This window comes from Nelusetta ayraudi, unplaced genomic scaffold (assembly GCF_046127955.1).
Source record: "Nelusetta ayraudi isolate G7.1 ecotype Tasmania unplaced genomic scaffold, CSIRO-AGI_Nayr_v1 ptg000006l, whole genome shotgun sequence".
NCBI lineage: Eukaryota > Metazoa > Chordata > Actinopteri > Tetraodontiformes > Monacanthidae > Nelusetta > Nelusetta ayraudi.
In genome coordinates this window covers 3,180,304-3,198,537 of record NW_027466056.1, presented here as the reverse complement: position 1 = coordinate 3,198,537, position 18,234 = coordinate 3,180,304, and the positions used below count along the sequence as shown (strand labels likewise).

Below are 18,234 nucleotides of genomic sequence, written 5' to 3'. Positions count from 1 at the left end.
CATTCGAACGCGTGTGCTTTCGTTTTCTTCAATAATTCGGAGCTCTCTTTTGGGGCCGGACGCATTTAAGAAGGAAGGACGCGACGGTTTTGTCACACGAGAAGAAGGAGGCGGAGGTGGAGGAGGAGAAAAGGGAGGCTGAAAGGGGAGCGAGAGAGAGATAGAGAAAAGAAACTGGCTTTAGTATATTTTGACAGCTAGCCGTGAGCTAACTTAGCCAGGTAGGATGCACAAGAGCGACTGCCTCGGCGGCTAGCTGACGGAGCTAAGCTGTCAGCTCGGAAACGGCCAGCTGAAACAGACATTATTGATAGTGTGTGTATGTGGTGTTTCTTTTTTTCCTCCCCCTGTCCATCGCCTCATGTCGTCTGTCTGCGCTAGAGAGCCAGCGGGGCAGCTCCACAGTGAAAGGGGGGACTTCGGGGTCGAACTGTCCGACATTGGCTGGACTGAACTTCCGCTACTATGTTGTGACTTTGTGTGTTTTCCATCATCTCGTAGTGCTGCTGCTGGAGGAAGGAGGGGATTCACAGGACACCGAGCACTTCCACCGCCTCATCGTGCACCGAGACCCCTGCATGCACCGTCATGGACTAGCAGCAGCAGCAGCAGCAGCAGCAGCAAAGCCGGAAAGTTTCTGTCTCAGAGGACCGGACAGCCCTTCCTTTAAAGGAGCCAGGACACCTCGCCTTGACAGCCGTGGTGGTGCTGGTGTTGTTGGGCACCATGTTCGGATCGGTAGTGGTGGTGGACCTAGTCCCTGAGGAGCCATGAAGCAGCCGGTGAAGTGACCTCGGCTTGGGGGTGTGTGTGTGTGCACCATGGCCTCCAAGGAGAGACTATACGAGGTGTGGATGCTCTACTGCTCCAAGGTGAGTGAGTGAGGCTCCCAGATACACACACACACACACACACACACACACACACACACACACACACAGACATGCACGCTCGCCCAATCCGGACTCACCCTCGTGTCATCTGGTGAAGTAATGGACAGTGTGATGCCATTTCCTTCGCAGCCGTGCTGTTGTGTCATTGTGGTGTGGTGAATCGTTTTGGAGCAGCAGGGAAACAGCAGTTGGTTAGAAGTTGTTGTTTTTTTTGGTTTTTTTTAAACAGCTCTATATGACACCCAGATCTGTGTTTACGCCGTCACTCCAGTAATTAGCACCCCAAAAATCTAAACAGATCTCTTGGAAAAACACTGTGTTTAGCCTTGTGTTTACAACAAACTCTTTGTTTTGAGCCTCCTGCTCGAACTGATGCTTCAGTTGAACTTGCTGAAGTGCTTGTTTGCAAGGGGAGAGGAGCAGGGTGGCCTCGCAGAGAGTCAAACGGCCAAACTGGTGAGGTCAGTGAATTCTGACATCTTGAATTCTGTGTTTTGCCACGCGTTTGGATTTGCATAACACAGAGCCTTCTAATACAGGAGCGAGCTGATCAAAGAGCCTCTTTGATGAGCGAAAATGTTGTGGCGTTGTTGCAAAATTGCAGCGCACCAACTGGCAGTTTTCTCCGCCGCACAATCACATGCAGCTTATGTAGGGCACGTACAGGAGCGCGGGTGAATTGCGGTCATGTGAGACTGTAAAAGAAAAGTGCTTAATGACCGCGAGTCCCATGATTCATATCGCAGTGCCGCGGCTGTTGAAGACGCCAGGATGCGTCTTGTGTTCGCTGCAAAGGTGATTGATTGGCGCCCTCTATCACCCCCCCTCCCCACCCCGACTCGGCCGCCCGCCTGCCCCGCCGGCTCCGTTTAATTCGCTGGGTGATAAAGCGTGTGCTCATGCTGGCGTCCAATCAAAACGGGCCTGCCTGAGCCTCTCCTCGCTTGCGGTGGCGCACGGTAATCCTCCGCCACAACAACAACACAACAGCAGCAGCAGCAGCAGCAGGACTGCACACAATCTGCTTGGTCGCAAGTTTATAAGAAGTATTAGCTGGAGCGCTGACACACGCAGAAACCTTGTGTGCACGTTCCCTGGGCTAAAGAGCAGAGAGGCGACGCCGTCCGCCCACACAAACACACTCGGTCACAGCCACTTGTTAGAATGCAGGTTGTTGCTGAAGGCACATGCACACACACATAGTGTTTGCATTGACTGAGAAGAGGGATCATTTGATTCCCCTCCTCCTCCTCCTCCTCCTCCTCCTCCTCCTGACCCCCAGTGGCAGTGATCCAGCGACTGTGGGGGCCAATATTTCTCCCTGCAAGAGGCCAAAGACTCGTCCACATATATACGTTTGTGTGTGTGTAGCCGCTTGTCTCCCAGATGAAATGTCAGGTATGGCCGGTGGGGCTCTATCTGCCCTTTATGCTACTTAAAGTGGTTGCCAGGATATTGAGGGGTTTGGTGGGGGGGCGGCAGCGTTGGAGAACCTGCAGTCACGTGCATGAAATAAGACAAGGAATGTTTTTTTTTAAAAAAAGAAGCTTGGAGGGCCTCCGGCTCCCACCAAGGGGTTAAAGTCTCTCTCCACCCAAAGCCCAGGCCTCACAGCCCCAGCCCCCCCCCCCCACACACACACACACACACACACACACACACACCCTCACCCACCCCCCTCTCCAGTCTGAGCCCACCATAACAAGTTCCTTATCTCATTGTGTGCATCTCTCTCTCCAAACAGTGCAGCGGTTTAATCACCTTTAAGGCTCTTTAGCGCGCAAAAGTGTGCGTAGGAGCTGTTTCAGGAAGCTTGCGTCAGTCGGTTGGTCGGACCAGGAAGGTGTGTCGTGTTTGTTTTTTTTTTGTTTTTTTTATTGTCGCGATTTCATGATCGCTGCCCTCATACCGTTTGTGTAATGGTTGACAAAGCCGCCTTTGTTTGGCGGCCGGTGAGGAAGTGACATTCGGGACGGAGGTCGTTGGACTGCAGGACTTTGCAGAGAAGTGAGTGGAAAGAAGTTCCACCTGTTACCTTTGTATCTCTGCGTCGCTGCGGGCCTCTACCCAATACTCCAGCTCCGGATAGATCGGATCGGAACAGATCGGAACACATCCGGTGGCTGCGTATCAAAAATTACAATCATAATTTTTCATGTTGGCCGGCAGCTGCTCACACGTTGACGATGAGGTCATGGATTGTTGGCCGAGCAGCAGCTGGGAGTGCAGGGGATGGAGCCATACCAGTTGTCATCTTCATATGTGTGTTATAGGAGAAAAAGCAATACTGACAATGGTTGAACTGCAGACACAGAAATAATATTTTTGATGGCGATGCTGAAGGACAGGCAATCGTATATATATATATATATATATATATATATATATATATATATATATATTAAATGAAGACACAGTGAATCCCATTCACTTGTGCGCAGTTCAAGGTCCATCGTATCACATGAAAACTCGCCCTCGCTGAGTTTTATGCGCGCAACCGTGAATATAAATAGTGCGAGTTGATGGTGGTGGTGGTGGTGGGGATTGTTGCGGGATTACCGCCGCACTTCGACTATACCGAGAGCGTCACCATCACACCGGATCCAGCTCGTGCGCTCCCGTCAGCCACAGGAGAAGGGGGGGGGGGGCGAGGTCACCGCTGACACTGAGAGCTGAGAGTTACGTAAGCGGCGATCCTCTTAGCCGCGCCGTCACTGGCCCGAGGTAATGCCGGCAGCCCTCCCCCCGGAAGGGCTTCTACCGCTGCGCTAAAAGCACCTCCCTTGGAACTCCGAAGAACGCTGTCGGGGGGAGGGGGGGGGTCTGCCTCTCAACCCCCTCTGTGAACAATGGCACGGAGATCTTTCTAATTGCCCTGAAACCAGGAATGTCCGCTGCAAAGCGGGCGCACGCTCGGCCGGGTTTTTCCTTATCGAGCTGCAAAGCAGCAGCAGCAGCAGCTTCCTCGTCTTTTTTAGATCCAAGTCAGAACTGCACGTCCAGTGCCACGGGATGGACGACGTCGTGATGTCGCCAGCTTCAGTGCCAAGGTGCACAGCGTTGCAAATTGCTCAGCAGATTCTCAAAAGTAACTACAGTGTTTCAAAGACGACCAATGACCAACGTGCCCTTCAGTTGTATGGCTGGTTGGGTAGCTGGCATTCTGTATTCTCAGAGGAGGTGCTGAAAAGTAGGGCTGCACCGATACCAATACCAGTATTGAGTGTCGGTATCGATACCAGGGTTGAGTGATGGTACCAATACCAGTATTGAGTGTCGGTATCGATACCAGGGTTGAGTGACGGTACTGATACCAGTATTGAATGTTGGTACCGATACCAGTGTTGAGTGTAGTGTCGGTACCAATACCGGGGTTGAGTGATGGTACCGATACCAGTATCGAGTGTTGGTACCGATACCAGTGTTGAGTGTCGGTACCGATGCCAGAGTTGCGTGTCGGTACCGATACCAGTGTTGAGTGACGGTACCGATACCAGTGTTGAGTGTTGGTACAGATACCAGGGTTGAGTGTTGGTACCGATACCAGGGTTGAGTGCTCTACTCGCATTCGTAAAACATGTGCTGATACCACAACACTGATACTAGTTGTTTATGTATTCATATGACAATTTTGTTACGGTTGTGTTTGTGCTACGGTGTCACTCATATTCTAGAAAAACATGCAGAGTTATGTTGTTCAAATAACTGGACCTCTGTGGGAAAATAACTTTAAAAAAAAATCAGAGTAACTCTATAACGCGTAATGGCTTGATGAAGTACTCCATATCAGTATTGGTGAGCACTGAAATCCAAGTAATGCCACTTTATTCATCCTGTAAAAACGTGGTATCAGTGCATCCCTACTGAAAAGTGATGCATCCAGCGTGTAACAGTCCCTAAGCAATTCTTCACTCACCCCTCACCTCGTGTCACCCTTCACGCTGGACCTCCAGACACTCAGACAGCGACTCACTTTCCCACCGGATAGCACACACAGAAAAACCAACCAAAAAAAACGCAGGAATGCTCGACGGAGGCCTGAGCGATTTGCTAGTCAACGTACTGCCCGGGGATTGAAGAGTAAGGAAGAGTAGAGGAGGAAAATAAAATCATTGAACTGCTGGCAGTGACTGAGGAAGAGGAGGAAGAGGAGGTGGAAGTGCCACGGGTTCACATACTTGCTCCACTAGATTACTCAGGCCCGGCTGCGCTCTAATCTCTTGCTGGAACAGGCAGATGCAAACACATACACACGCACGCATATACAGTATACACACCCTGCAGTCGCACCAGCTCGCACAGGCTGTGTTTAATGTACCAGTATGCGAAGTTTGTCCCTGCGGGGCCTGGATCTCTTCTTTTTCTCCTGCTGCTTCCTCTTTCCCCTCCTTCTTCTCTCCCTCCCTCTCTCCCCCGCCTGGGCTGTGAATAAATCCGGCTGAATAAAACTTGATGTCACCGACCGCTGCCGATGTGTGCGCCCCCCCCCCAACTCCTCCCCCCGCCACTGACTGATGGTTTGGGGTGTGACGGTGCAGAAAACAGACGGACCACAGAAACCTGCTTGCACGCAGAGAAGAGCGGAGGGAGGGAGGAGCCCCCCCGCCCCCCGTCCTAGAAACCGCTTTCACCCCACTGAACTGAAAGTTGTGGTCAGTGCCACCACGCCTGTCTGCGGGGAGAGAGCACGCTGCAGACTCTGCTGTCACAACAGCACCGGGGAGCAGCCAGGAAGTGAGTTCATGGGAGGGGAAAAAAAAACCGACGAAGGCAGCAGCAGCAGCAGCAGCAGCAGATAATGACACGCTCGGCTTATGGGGGCTTTTATAGAGCGGCCCGTAAATTGTTTGGTTAAAGTTGTCATTCCGTGCTTTAAAACTGCTTTCGATTAGTTTGCTGCTCTCAGCCACCGGGGGGGACCTTGTGATAACTGGCGCAATGCTCAGTGCTGGATTCATTTCATTGATTTTTGCCAAAACCAACGTCGATTTGCGCCGCTCTGCATTTGATTTTTTTTAGTCTTTTTTTTGCAGAAACTTCCAATCGCCTCTCGCTGGTGTTGAACAGCTTGTAGTTTTGTCATGACCCGTGTCGATGTTGTGTTGACAGCAGCGCCGATGATTAATCTCGTCCGCCGTCTAAATATCACACACTCCAAATGAGCGCCAAATGAGGAAACGATCTGCCGCCGTTACCCATTCAGCACTTTCCCTTTTACACGCAGCTTCCTCTGGCCGGAGTTCCTCTGTGGGTCAGACGCCAGCCAGCCAGTCAGTCAGTCAGTCAGTCAGTCAGTCAGCCAGTCAGTCGTCTCTCAACAGGTCATTAGGGACGCAATGCGGCGGCTGGGCTCCCTGCTCTAATATGATAATGATTATGTGCTGGATGAGGGGGAGGAACCATGTGACCAATTACAAAGTGAGACACAAGACTGTTGTCGGGTGGAAGGATTCCTTCTACATCTGCTTCATTAAGTGTGTGTGTGTGTGTGTGTGTGTGTGTGTGTGTGTGTGTGTGTGTGTGTGTGTGTGTGTGTGTGTGTGTGTGTGTGTGTGTGTGTGTGTGTGTGCGTGCGCGCACTGGGCGTGGCCCTCGGCCCCCTCAATGGGCGTCTGTGCTGGCCAGACAGACGGCCGCAGTCATTGGACCAAGCTCGGCTACTGGAGGGGGTCGCGTCCATCAGCAACACGCAATACACACACACACACACACACACACACACACACACACACACACACACACACACACACACACAGGTCATTGTCGGCGGACCGCCGTGATGACATCACAGGAGCTTCCCGCTTTGTTTCCACTCTGACACACAGGCAGACAGGAGCGCTCGGCCTCTCTGAGAAGAAAGGTTCTCGAGTTTTGTGGGTTTTTGAGGCTTTTTTTCAGTCTGAAATATCTGAGGATGGTTTGTTCTCCCTGAAAAGTCCCAACCTCAGGAGCCACTCCAGGAAGCGGTGTGGCTCAGACTTGTGTGACTGGGGTGATCAGCAGGGGGAGGAGACTGGTGCGGTCGGAGCGAGCACAAATTAGACGACAAGTGTTTCAAGTTGCCTGAAGTTTTTTTTTTTTTGTTTGTTGTAAGTGCTGTTTTTGAAAAAAACAAAAAACAAAAACACAGAAGCTTCTCATCTGGAGCTGCTGGCTTTTAAAGTGGCCTTGCAGTTTTCGAACAAACGTCGACTACTCCTTGCGCGACAATGTCTCTCCTCTGGAATCTTGAGTTGCGTGCATTGTTTGTGATGTCACAGAGGGCGGGGCCGACAGCTCGCTGATGCTGATGAACTCCCAGGTTAAAGGTCAAAGGTGTGTTTGTTTTCTGCTTTTTTTGGAGACTCTGGGTCTCGGTCAAGGTTCCGGAAGCGTTCTCGAACGTGCGTCTCCATCGGGCGTGTGTTGGTTTTTCGGAGCAGCTCGAACCCTCCGTTATTAATTCACTAGTAACCCTGTGAAAGCCCACCTGCCGGCCTCTCATTAGCAGTTCATGACCCCTCCAGCTCCCAGCTCCCTTTGATGTGATGACACAGGTATGTGAAACACTGTCCTGCGCTGTTCAGCCCCCGTCAACCAATACTTTGCCTTCATTCAGCGCCTCCAGATTATAAACACAATGAGTGGCCTCCACACTTGTGTTTTTCTAGTTTAAGTTTCACTGCAGTGCAAACACAAATTTAACGAAAGTTGTCATATGCATACATATTCAACTGGTATCAGTGTCGTGGTGTCGGCGTGTATTTCGATACTAGTATCGCTATCGGTGTATCCCTATATGATAATAATGATAAGATGACCCACAACAGTGCACTTCCTGGTTATAATTATCGCCAGTCGTTCCTTTGTCATGTGACACACACACACACACACACACACACACACACACACACACACACACACACACACACACACACTCCCCCACGTTTTTTAGCTGCCCCGACCTTGTGATGTGCTTCCTCAGAGAGGGCCTGGCATCATTCGCTGCTACTGCGAACCGCCAGGACCGGTTCTACCTCTGCAGCAATGTAATTTCCCCTGTCCTGAGCACACGCATGCACGCACGCACGCACGCACACACGCACACACACACACACACACACCCATCAATTATGCGCAGCGTCGGGGGCAGATTACTCGCTTGCATCACGCCACGTCCTCCAGCCGCTGACGCTTTGATCGGTTGGATTGTGACTCACGTGTCACCAGGAAGTCGTGGCTGAAGTGAAAGGAAGAAGATGCGGCGTAACACTGACTGACTTCTTCTCTGCATTGTCGCTCCCCTCACCAAATTGATGACCTTTTGACCTGTGACGTCACAAAGGCTTCAGTCCAGGACGCAGTGACGTGTGAGAAGGTATCGATCGGAGCATCTGGTTGTTTTTTTTGTCTTTTGTCAGCGTTGCCGATGCGTAGGAAGCGTGATTGATTTGTTTGATTCTTTGCCCAGTTGTTTGTCGAGCGCCGTGATTTGCTTCAAGTCAGAACGAGTCGTTTATGATTCACAAGGGAAAAAAAGTGGTCTTTCTATTTATTTTATGACACTTTAATCTTTGTTCCTGAGAAAAAGAGGATCTTCAACCTGGAGCTGAACTCTGAGCCGCTCTCTGTCTCCCAGACAGGCATTGACTAATCACGCCCCCCCCACCTCAGAATGCAGTCAGTCCAGTTTTTATGTCTCCGGCAGGTGTGTCACTTTTTTATCTTATTGAGCTCACAGTGAAAGTCCAAGCGTGCCCCACCTGAGACATTCCTCTCGTGTTTGTCGCGCTTCCTCCGTCTTCCGGTTTTCACACATTAACCCAGCAGGTGTGCCGTCGTCAGGGGCTTTCATTATTTGACCGGACCGGGGCGTGGGGAGAAGTTTACAACAAAGTAGTGTCCTACTTGCTTTGTTGTCTGACCACAAAAGTGCACAAACACACGCACACGCACACACACACACGCACACACACACACGCACACACACACACACACACACACACACACACACACACACACACAAGAGCTTACTCAGAGTGCAAAGTAAGTGCTGTCATCTGCTGGAACGGCCTGTATTTTAAGCACATTGGTTTCGGTCAACAGTGCTCCCGTCGCTAATCTTTCTTCTTCATCTGCTTCTTTCGTCCCTCTTTGTGTCTCTCAGCGAGATCCAGACTACTTGAAGCTGTGGCTGGAGATCTTCATCAGCTCCTACGAGAGATGCGTGGACGTGGACTTTGAGAAGCCCCCGTCGAGGTGACCTCGGATAAACTGTCGTCCAAAGTGGTTGAATGATTATTGGCATTTTTCCTCCGTTACAGAGACTATTATATATATATATATATATATGTATAGTTGTGCCTATGTAGCTATGTCTATATTTTAATGTTGTTAAAAACAATTAATGATTTGTTATTGTCACGATGATCAGACCAAGCACAGGCTTCTCTAGAGGCCCACATCAAATATCCCTGATAATTTTTACGCAATTCAGTTATAAAGTGCAAAAAGCACCTCAGAACAGAATATCTTGGTTGTCCTTTTCCAATGTCTTTACAGTAACTCTGCGCTGCATGTTGTTACCACTGTCGTGTCCATGTATCTAAACATTCACGTGACTGGCGGGTAATCACTGACCCACACCACACCGCTCCGCAGCCGGGAACGCCATGTAATTTGTCTGACTCACCGCCCCCCCTCCCTCCTCCCTCCTCCCCTCAATCCCCAGTCTCCAAAATTATACCGGCCGCTCCAATTGCAGGACACGGAAAACAGGATCAGAACAGAACCTCACACGGTGCCTCAGCGCCCTAAATAGCACGGCCACGCCCGAGTCTCTCCCCCCCCCCCCCAAGATCTAACAAGGTGATGCTCTGATTAGTCATGCAAGCCAAAAAAGATAGGGAAAGTTGTTCTATTTTCCATATGCAGGTTATCAGAGTGCACGCAGCGAGGCACTCAGACTAGTTTGTTGACACCTCAACACCTGAGCCGCGCTGATCTGCCTTTTCTCTTTCCAACCGGGCATTTCCTGTTTCAACGACCTCATTTCATGTTTTTTCCTTTTTTTCATCCTCTCGTTTCCCCTCTTCCTCCTCCTTCTTCTCCTTCTCCTTCTTTTTCTTCGTCCTTGCTTTTCCCCACTGCCGCTGCCACATCTGCTCTGCTTTCCCACTGACTGCCCCCCACCCCCAACCAGCCTTGGCGCACGTGTCTTATTTTCCAGGAAATTAATCCCTGAGTCCATCGGGCATTTCATATTTTCTCTTCTTCTTTCTTTGAATCTTTCGATGTAGCCCAGGCATGGGAAAACTGCGGCCCGAGGGCCACATGAGGCCCGTTAAGCTTTTTAATCTGGCACGCCGAACTTGAAGAAATTATATTAATACACATTAGTACATTATAAAATAGCTGTATTTCATCCATTTTTTCCAGCGTTTTAAGAGACTGACATTAAGGCTACATGATACGTTTTCTACATATCCCTCAAACATATTTAGGCCCCTCTGTGAAACCCATTGCCCACCCCTGCTGCAGCCCCTGAAGTAGCTCGCGCTAGCACAGCAGTGAGGGCAAATCTGAAAATTAAAGGCTTGAATTAATAATTAATTTTCATCTCACCTCAAAGGACCTCATAGCACTATGGGCTGAGGAGCAAGCATAGAATACAAATACATCATTGTAATGTATCGTTTATCCATGCAGTCAAAAATGTTTGCTCATGATGATCAAAATAAAAACACAATTTCAAAAGGAAAAAATACACAATTGACATCAACAGATTTCCACCGACCTTTGACCTTAACTCACGCCTGGCCTCTGTTTGCGTGGCTGTGCAGGCCGGAGGAGCTCCCCCCGGTGCTGACGCTGCTCCCGGACAACATCCTGCAGGTGTTGCGCCACCAGCTGCTGCAATGCGTCCAGAAGGCCTCCGACGGGCTGGAGCCCGAGCAGCAGCACCTGGCGCTGCTGCTGCTCAAGTTCCTCATCGTCATCTGCAGGTCCGCGTGTGCGCGCCCGCAAATGCACGAAAAAGACTTTTGTGCCCAAAGCGTCTCTTTTTGAGGCGACTAGCTAACGGCTGAACTCACCGGTTGGGTTTGTGTTTCCACAGGAACCTCTCCAACGTGGAGGAGATCGGCACCTGCTCCTACATCAATCACATCATCACCATGACGACGCTCTACATTCAGCAGGTTGGCCTTCAGCTTTTCTGTTTGCTACACGCAAAGAAAAAATAGGGATGTACCGATACCGAAACCGGTTGCAGTATCGTATCAGTAGTAGGTGATAGCAGTGTGGTTTTGGCCAGGTTAGAGTTTCTTTTTTCCAGTTATAAAGTTACAGTTAACAGTTGTATAGTATGTCATTTTTTCAGTTTTTTGGACATGTTGAGATTTAGTTTGGAACAGGTCTGTCTCGTGCTGAGCAATAGCAGTGTGGTTTCGGGGCGTTTCAGGCAGAATAAAGTTTTTTTTTTGTTTTTTTTTGTTGTTTTTTTTATTGTATTGCGATGCACAGATACCAGTATTGGGTATCGTTACCGATACCGAGGTTGAGTTCTCTACTTGGAAAATATGTGCCAATACCCCAACACCGATACCATTTGTGTAGGTGTGTACAGTATGTCACATAAGTGAGTGCACCCCTCACATTTCTGAAAATATTTCATTGTGTGGCAAGGCACAGAGGGGCATAGTGACAGGACCGCCACTGTCACAATGGCATCTTTTTATGGGACAGCACTGAAGAAATTACACTTTGATACAATGTCAAGTAGCCAGTGTCGACCTTGTAGCACTAACAAGTCACATGACGCCGAGGAAGGAAATGGCCAATTGGGCCCAATTTGGTCATTTTCACTCACTTTTGTCATTTGACATTTATTGCTGTGTGTTGAGTTATTTTGAAGGGACATTACAGTTGCACTGTTATTCAAGCTGTGCACTGACTACTTTCAAAGTGCCATTTCTTAAGCGTTGCCCTATGAAAAGATGTTATTAAATATCTGCAGAAATGAGAGGGGGGCGTACTCACTTTTGTGACATACTGTGAGTGACAATTTTGTTACATTCGTGTTTGTACCACAGTGAAACCCATGTTCTAGTAGAACATGATGAGTAATGTTGTCGAAATAACAGAACGTCAGTGGAGAAAAAATTGTTGCGATAAGATATGTAATGGCCTTATCAAGTACTCTTTATCAGTATTGGCGAGAACTGAAATGCAAGTACTTGTACTCCACTAAAAAAGTGCTATTGATGCGACCTTTAATAAAAGAAAAAGAAAAAGCGACCCGCAGTTGATCATTTTTGCGCCGGTGTGTCCCTCCAGCTGAAGAGCAAGACCAAAGAGAAGGAGCTGGCGGACCAGAGCCAGGCTGAGGAGTTTGTCCGCCACGCCCTGGCCTTCTGCGAGAGCCTCTACGACCCCTACCGCAACTGGAGGCACCGGGCCTGCGGGTAACGACAACACTATACGCTTACACAACGGCCATGACGCCAACCGCGGCAGTTAATAATAGTCTAGTCCAGGCGTGGGCAAACTACGGCCCGGGGGCTATATGCGGCGCGCTTAGCTTTATAATCCGGCCCGCCAAACTTAAAGAAATGACGTTGATAGTCAGTAAGTCATAAAAGATCTGAATTCCATCCAATTTTCAGTGTTTTCAGAGTCATTTAAATAAAGAGCTAAATGTTGTGGGCCTTCAAAGACACAGATTCTATTGTAACTTTGCGTTTGTTCATTTTCAATAGACATTAAAATCACGTTTTAAAGCACATTCTCCACATATCCATGATATATTTTGTCCTCCTATGAGGTGAGTCACCAAAACACTCCTATGCTGCTGCTGCTGCTGCTGCTGCTGCTGCTGCTGCTGCTGCTGCTGCTGCTGCTGCTGCTGCTGCGGCCCCTCTGTCAAATTTTAGAACCCACCGTGGCCCCAGCAGTCAAGAAGTTTGCCCAGCCCTGCTCTAGTTAATAGTCCGTGGTGGCAGCCAGGAGATGAAGTCACTGAAGACGCGGTTCAAATGTCACACAATGCATCTTCATTTTTTATTTGTCTGTTTGCCGGCTCCAGGGAGCAGCTGGGCTCGGTGGAGAGGAGTCGACAGAAGTACAAAGCGGCGCCGCTCACCGTGGAGTTTGTGCCCTTCTTCTACCGTGAGTCTCTGCGTTGCAACTGGAAACACACATCTCCCTTCGTGTGCACACGTTACTGGTCCAGTGTGTAAAATATTTAAAGGAAGCCCAGCTTGGCGCCGCGTTTTGGAATTAGAACTTCCTGAAAAAATGGCGGCGCAAGATGGCAGCTAACTGGGAGCAAGACCCTTATTGCTCTGTGTATATTCTCATATACTATGTATGAGAACTGTTCTAAGGGTCGCAAAACCAAATCACTTTTTTTGTTCCAAGAAAATAAACTTTTATTAATGTTATGTACGGGTCGTATGTTAAGCATTTACCAATATAGTAATCATAAATCAAGGCCAATTTTACACTTTGGACCTTTAACCATGTGAGGTCACATCAATGTCAACCTTTGCATATTGATTTTGATTTTTTTACACGCCCCACCCTTCCCGGAAAATGAAAACGAAACGGCAGTTGTGCTCTTTTAAAACTCCTCTGAATCTCATTATGAGCCAATGAGCCGACGCTAAATTAGACGCCATGATCTCAGAACACAATCCCGTCTCCCTCGGCCAGCTGTTTTTCCTTTCTTCTCTTTTTCTCTCCGTCCTGCCACTCTGTCTGTCTCTCCTCTTCTTCCTCCTCTTCCTCCTCTCCGCTCTCTGCTGTCGATTCCAGTTGAATCGGCCCTTTGTGTCGGCGCCCCGATGAGCCGATAGCTCATCCACTTCAGCTCCGCCGCCGCCGGCCATCTTGAACAAACACTCCCTTCTGTCAGCCGTCGCCGGCTGCTGCGGCTCGGCGGCAAAGATAACACTGCCACTGACTCACGCCACCCGTCTGCTGCGTTCACGAGCCAGTGACGTAACTGCACCCAGTCAGATTTCCCTCCATCCGCTCCACATTCAGAGCCCCGTCAACTGTGTCGTCGTAGAGACACTCAATCTTCTTCTTCTTCTACTTCTTCGTCTTCTTCTTCTTCTTCTTCTTCTTCTTCCTCCTCCCCATCCTCCCCCTCTTCTTCCTCCTCCATCTGCTCCTTCTCCTCATCCTCTTCATACTCCTCTTCCTTCCTTTTCCCCCTTCCTCCTCCTGCTCCTCATTCCTTTCCGCCTTCTTCTCCTCCTCTTTATCTTCCTCCTTCTCTTCTCCCTCCTCCTCTTTATCTTCCTCCTCCTCCTCTTCCCCCGTCCTCCTTTTTATCTTCCTTCTTCTCCTCCTCCTCCCTCGTCCTCCTCTTTATCTTCCTTCTTCTCCTCCTCCTCACTCTTCTTCTTCTTCTCTTCCTCCACTTCCTTCTTCTTCTCCTCCCCAAGTAGGATGTGTTGTTTGCAGATGGGTTAATGAATGACAAGAGACATCGCGACCTGCAGGATACTGACAGAGAATCAATGACCTCCCACACAATGAGCTCAGAAACTATGCATGTCTTGAGCATGAGGACAACACCGCCGTGTGTGTGTGTGTGTGTGTGTGTGTGTGTGTGTGTGTGTGTGTGTGTGTGTGTGTGTGTGTGTGTGTGTGTGTGTGTGTGTGTGTGTGTGTGTGTGTGCAGAGTGCTTCCAGGAGAGCGAGCACCTGAAGGAGAGCCTGAAGTGCTGCCTTCTCCACCTGTTTGGAGCCATCGTCGCCGGGGACCAGGTAGGAGGAGTCTCCCGGACCGACTTTTTTCATATGACCCATATGTGACCCTTGTCAAGGTCAAAGGGAAACACAGAAAATCAGCTTCCACAAACTGTTTGAATATATACTGCAAGCAGTGAAGACATTAAGGCAAATAAAGAAACAAGTCATCAAACGATTAGATAACTAAATTAAAACAGACAAGTAAAGCAATGATCAAAACAGTCGCAGGATGGATTTTAAATCTTTCACAAGCTTCTCAAGTTCGAGAGTGAACTTATTTAGCGAACTCATCCCCTTAACTAATTATTATACAAAATATGATATAGAATCTATGTAAATACATATAGATACAGTGGCTATATAGTCATTTCATTATGCAAAAATAATATATTCATTTATAGATTTGTTAATATGCAAAGAAATTGCACATAGACACCAGTATAGACGCACATGTTTACAGTTAATGTGGCCCTTCCAGATTTACGTACCTCGCAAATACAATGTACCAGTTTTTATTTTTTATCATTTTTAATTTAACCGTTATTGTACATCCCCACTGAACCATAACTGGAAATACAGAAGCGCTTTTTTGTTGTGCAGGTGCAAAGCTTTTAATAAGTTTAATTGTCCCCTTAATTCAAAAAACATTCCATGGTATGAATATGAATTTCAAGCCACTTGCTCGATAGCTAGCCGACAAGTAAGGCAAGAAAATGACAGCATCCATGTATTGAAGCTGGCCTCTTACCTGTTGACATTTCTCTCAGTGTTCTAGTATAGAGGGATTGCAGTGATTATCCTCGCTCTCTCTCTCTCTCTCTCCCCTCCTCCAGCGGAACGCCCTCCTCGCCATCTCGCCCGCCACCATGGAGGTGCTGATGCGCGTGCTGGCCGACTGCTCGACGGGCAGCTGCCCCGCCGACGCCGGCGAGGACTGGGACAGCGAGGCGCCCGACCGCAAGGCGCTGCTGACGCTGGGCTGCGTGCGCGAGGTGGTGCAGCGCCTGCTGGCCTCCAGCTCAGACCAGCGGCAGGTGGAGATCGCCTCCGTGCTGGAGAACTACTTCAAACTGCTCAACTCAGACCCGGCGGCCGCTGTCGCCGCCAAGCAACAGCAGCAGCAGCAGCAACAGCAACAGCAGCAGCCGCAGCAGCAACAGCAGCAGCCGCCACCGCCGCTGCCGGTCAAGGGGCTGGTTCCCACGCTGGGGCGACACTGGGAGAGCAGATTTGTGGCTCTGCAAGTGCACATGCTGGGTAGGAATATGCATTGAGATCCAGAAACCTCAATATTCAGGCACTGTTCTGTTACTTTGCAAGGAATCGGCTTTAAAGATAAATCAATGCATGTTTTTAGTAGAAACATAACAGAAAAAAGCAGCCTTTTCATAAAGAGCAGCTCCACTTTTGTGCATCTGCAGTAGCCCAGAATGTGGCTCTGTTCATGTCTTTGTGATTTTGACCCTGACAGCAGATGGAAAATCAGGAAACGGGGGTTAAAATGACAAACGCTGTGATATCTTTTCTCACTATCAGATGCTGCTAAATGTCACAGCCTTGGTCTTTCATTTACAGTGATCACGAACGGCTGTGCGTGATTTGTCTCTCCCCCCCCACAGACACCATCAGGGACATGTTCCTGTGCTCAGACCGGCCGGTTCTGCAGGCCATCTTCCTCAACAGCAACTGCTTCGAACACCTGACGCGGCTGCTGCAGAACAGCAAGGTGACTGACGGCCGAGGCGCTTTTTTTTCTGCTGTCGATGGGAAATTAAATGTTTTTTTCTTATGAAAACCAAGCGATTATGACTGATATGGACAAGGTTACCCAAGATTTTACATTTCAGAAAAAACAAATCCAAACTCGGCTAGATCCTTAGGATGTTTGCAGGTGGAGGTTTAATATAAATATTTTGATATATTTATATTAAGTTTATATAAGTTTTTGTATTTGTATTTTTGTGAAAGAAAAGAAAAAGGGTCATTGTGTAAACCGTCCTTCCCAGTTTATCTTCTTTTTTTTGATACACTGACTGAGATTAGATGGAATTTAACAACCCAGTTATCAGCCCTGTCCCAGTGTTGCAGTGAGGAAGAACTCTAGATAGTCTTAGTATGTGGTGGTGTCTGATAATGGCATCTTATTTTAAATGTGTTTTTTTTTATCTGTTTGTCATGCAAACTGGTTTTCGTTTCCTACGCCCTTCAAAACACGACAAGTTGAAAAGAAAGAAAGAGAAAGACAGAACTCGGTTTCTTTGTAGTTGAACTAATAAGTTCATTATGTCTTCTTCTAGTTTCTGTGTCACTCGGGGGCAGGGTGGGGAGGCGCTTTGAAAAAAAGGTCATACTGCTGAGGTCGTGCCTGCACAGGTTAAGTTGGCAGCTGTCACTTTGTGGGGTAAAGGGTGCGTTTACTTCCCTCACCCCCAGGGTTCCACTGGCATACAACCAGGGCTTAGAATAAGATTTACTTGCACAAACGGAACACTCGGGGGGCGGGGGGATGAGCCAGAACCAGAACTGAGGCGTTAAAGTCCATGGAAACGCAGTGATTTTTACCTTTTTATTTTTCTTCCGTGTTCTTTTTTATAATCTTTATAAGACGCCTACCCGGCCGTAGTTCTTCCTGCGGGACTTGAGGGCAGTTGAGCTTTCCTGATATCTTTGTCTAAAAAAGAAAGTCTTAAAATTAGAGCCGTCCAAAGATTTTTTTTACCCCTTTTTAATAGAACAGAACGCCTTTATTTATTCCACATTGAGGAAATTTGTATAATTACGCCAACAAAAAGTAGAGCAAATAGAATAAAAAATATTGACAGCGTTTGAAGGAAATCTGAGGCCTTTCCAGTTTTTCAATGTCTTTAGCCCTCCTTTATTTTGCATGGAGACTCGTGCACAGCCCGGCCGTGTCACCAACACGCCCTCCTGCACAGCGCCCCCTGCCAGGGGTTACGCGGCTTTTTAACCTCTTGCCCTCTCCTCCACCTCCACCTCCACCTCCTCCCTTCTCCCCCTTCCTCCCCCGTCCGTCTCCATTCTGTCTCTCTCTTTATTAACCACTCCCCTCCTCCCTCCTTCCCTCCTTCCTCCTCCCACATGCTATTTTGACATGCTGCCTGTTGTCTGCCTGTCTGTGTGTGTGCGTGCCTGTGCGTGCACGTGTGCGTGCGTGCGTGCGTGCGTGCGTGTGTGTGTGTGTGTGTGTTGTCAGCTGGTTAACGCCAGGTGCGCAGCGGCAGACAAGGACCAGAAAGATATAACCAACAACAGGTTACAGACAGGAGAGAGGGACACTCAGGTACTGCCGAGAAAGTCCCCGCCCCCTCGCCTAACTCACCCCTCCTCTCAAAACCACCACCACCCACCCCTTCTCCACCCACTCACCAACACCTCCCACCGCCTTCACGCCACCAGGGGGGGCCACTCCATAGCAAGCCATCAGGGTTGTGACCGAGTCGCGTGTGCTAGTTTGTACTTTAAGTCTGCAGATCGCTACGCAGAATACGGGGGCCTTTAAGGGCAGTTTTCCCCCCTCCTGAGTTGCTGGAAGACTGTGAACGTCTCTCAGCTGAGGCCTCTCAGCAGTGTCGAGTGT

At 48.9% G+C, this 18,234-nt stretch overlaps 1 protein-coding gene across 4 annotated transcripts in view; it reads left to right on the top strand.

Annotated features, from left to right (window-relative positions):
• nbeal1 (neurobeachin-like 1) overlaps window positions 1–18,234 on the top strand; it is a 48,339-nt gene that overhangs the window by 499 nt on the left and 29,606 nt on the right. The window contains exons 2-11 of one of the 4 annotated variants that reach the window (XM_076015661.1): window positions 523–872; window positions 9,040–9,131; window positions 10,715–10,876; window positions 10,990–11,071; window positions 12,210–12,337; window positions 12,958–13,040; window positions 14,566–14,651; window positions 15,470–15,893; window positions 16,256–16,362; window positions 17,851–17,937. In XM_076015661.1, coding sequence (XP_075871776.1) covers window positions 822–872; window positions 9,040–9,131; window positions 10,715–10,876; window positions 10,990–11,071; window positions 12,210–12,337; window positions 12,958–13,040; window positions 14,566–14,651; window positions 15,470–15,893; window positions 16,256–16,362; window positions 17,851–17,937 — 1,302 coding nt within the window. In that variant the 5' untranslated portion in view covers window positions 523–821. Of the gene's footprint in view, window positions 1–98; window positions 873–9,039; window positions 9,132–10,714; window positions 10,877–10,989; window positions 11,072–12,209; window positions 12,338–12,957; window positions 13,041–14,565; window positions 14,652–15,469; window positions 15,894–16,255; window positions 16,363–17,850; window positions 17,938–18,234 lie in introns of those variants that run through there. The other 3 variants (XM_076015656.1, XM_076015666.1, XM_076015675.1) reach the window with 3 other exon arrangements.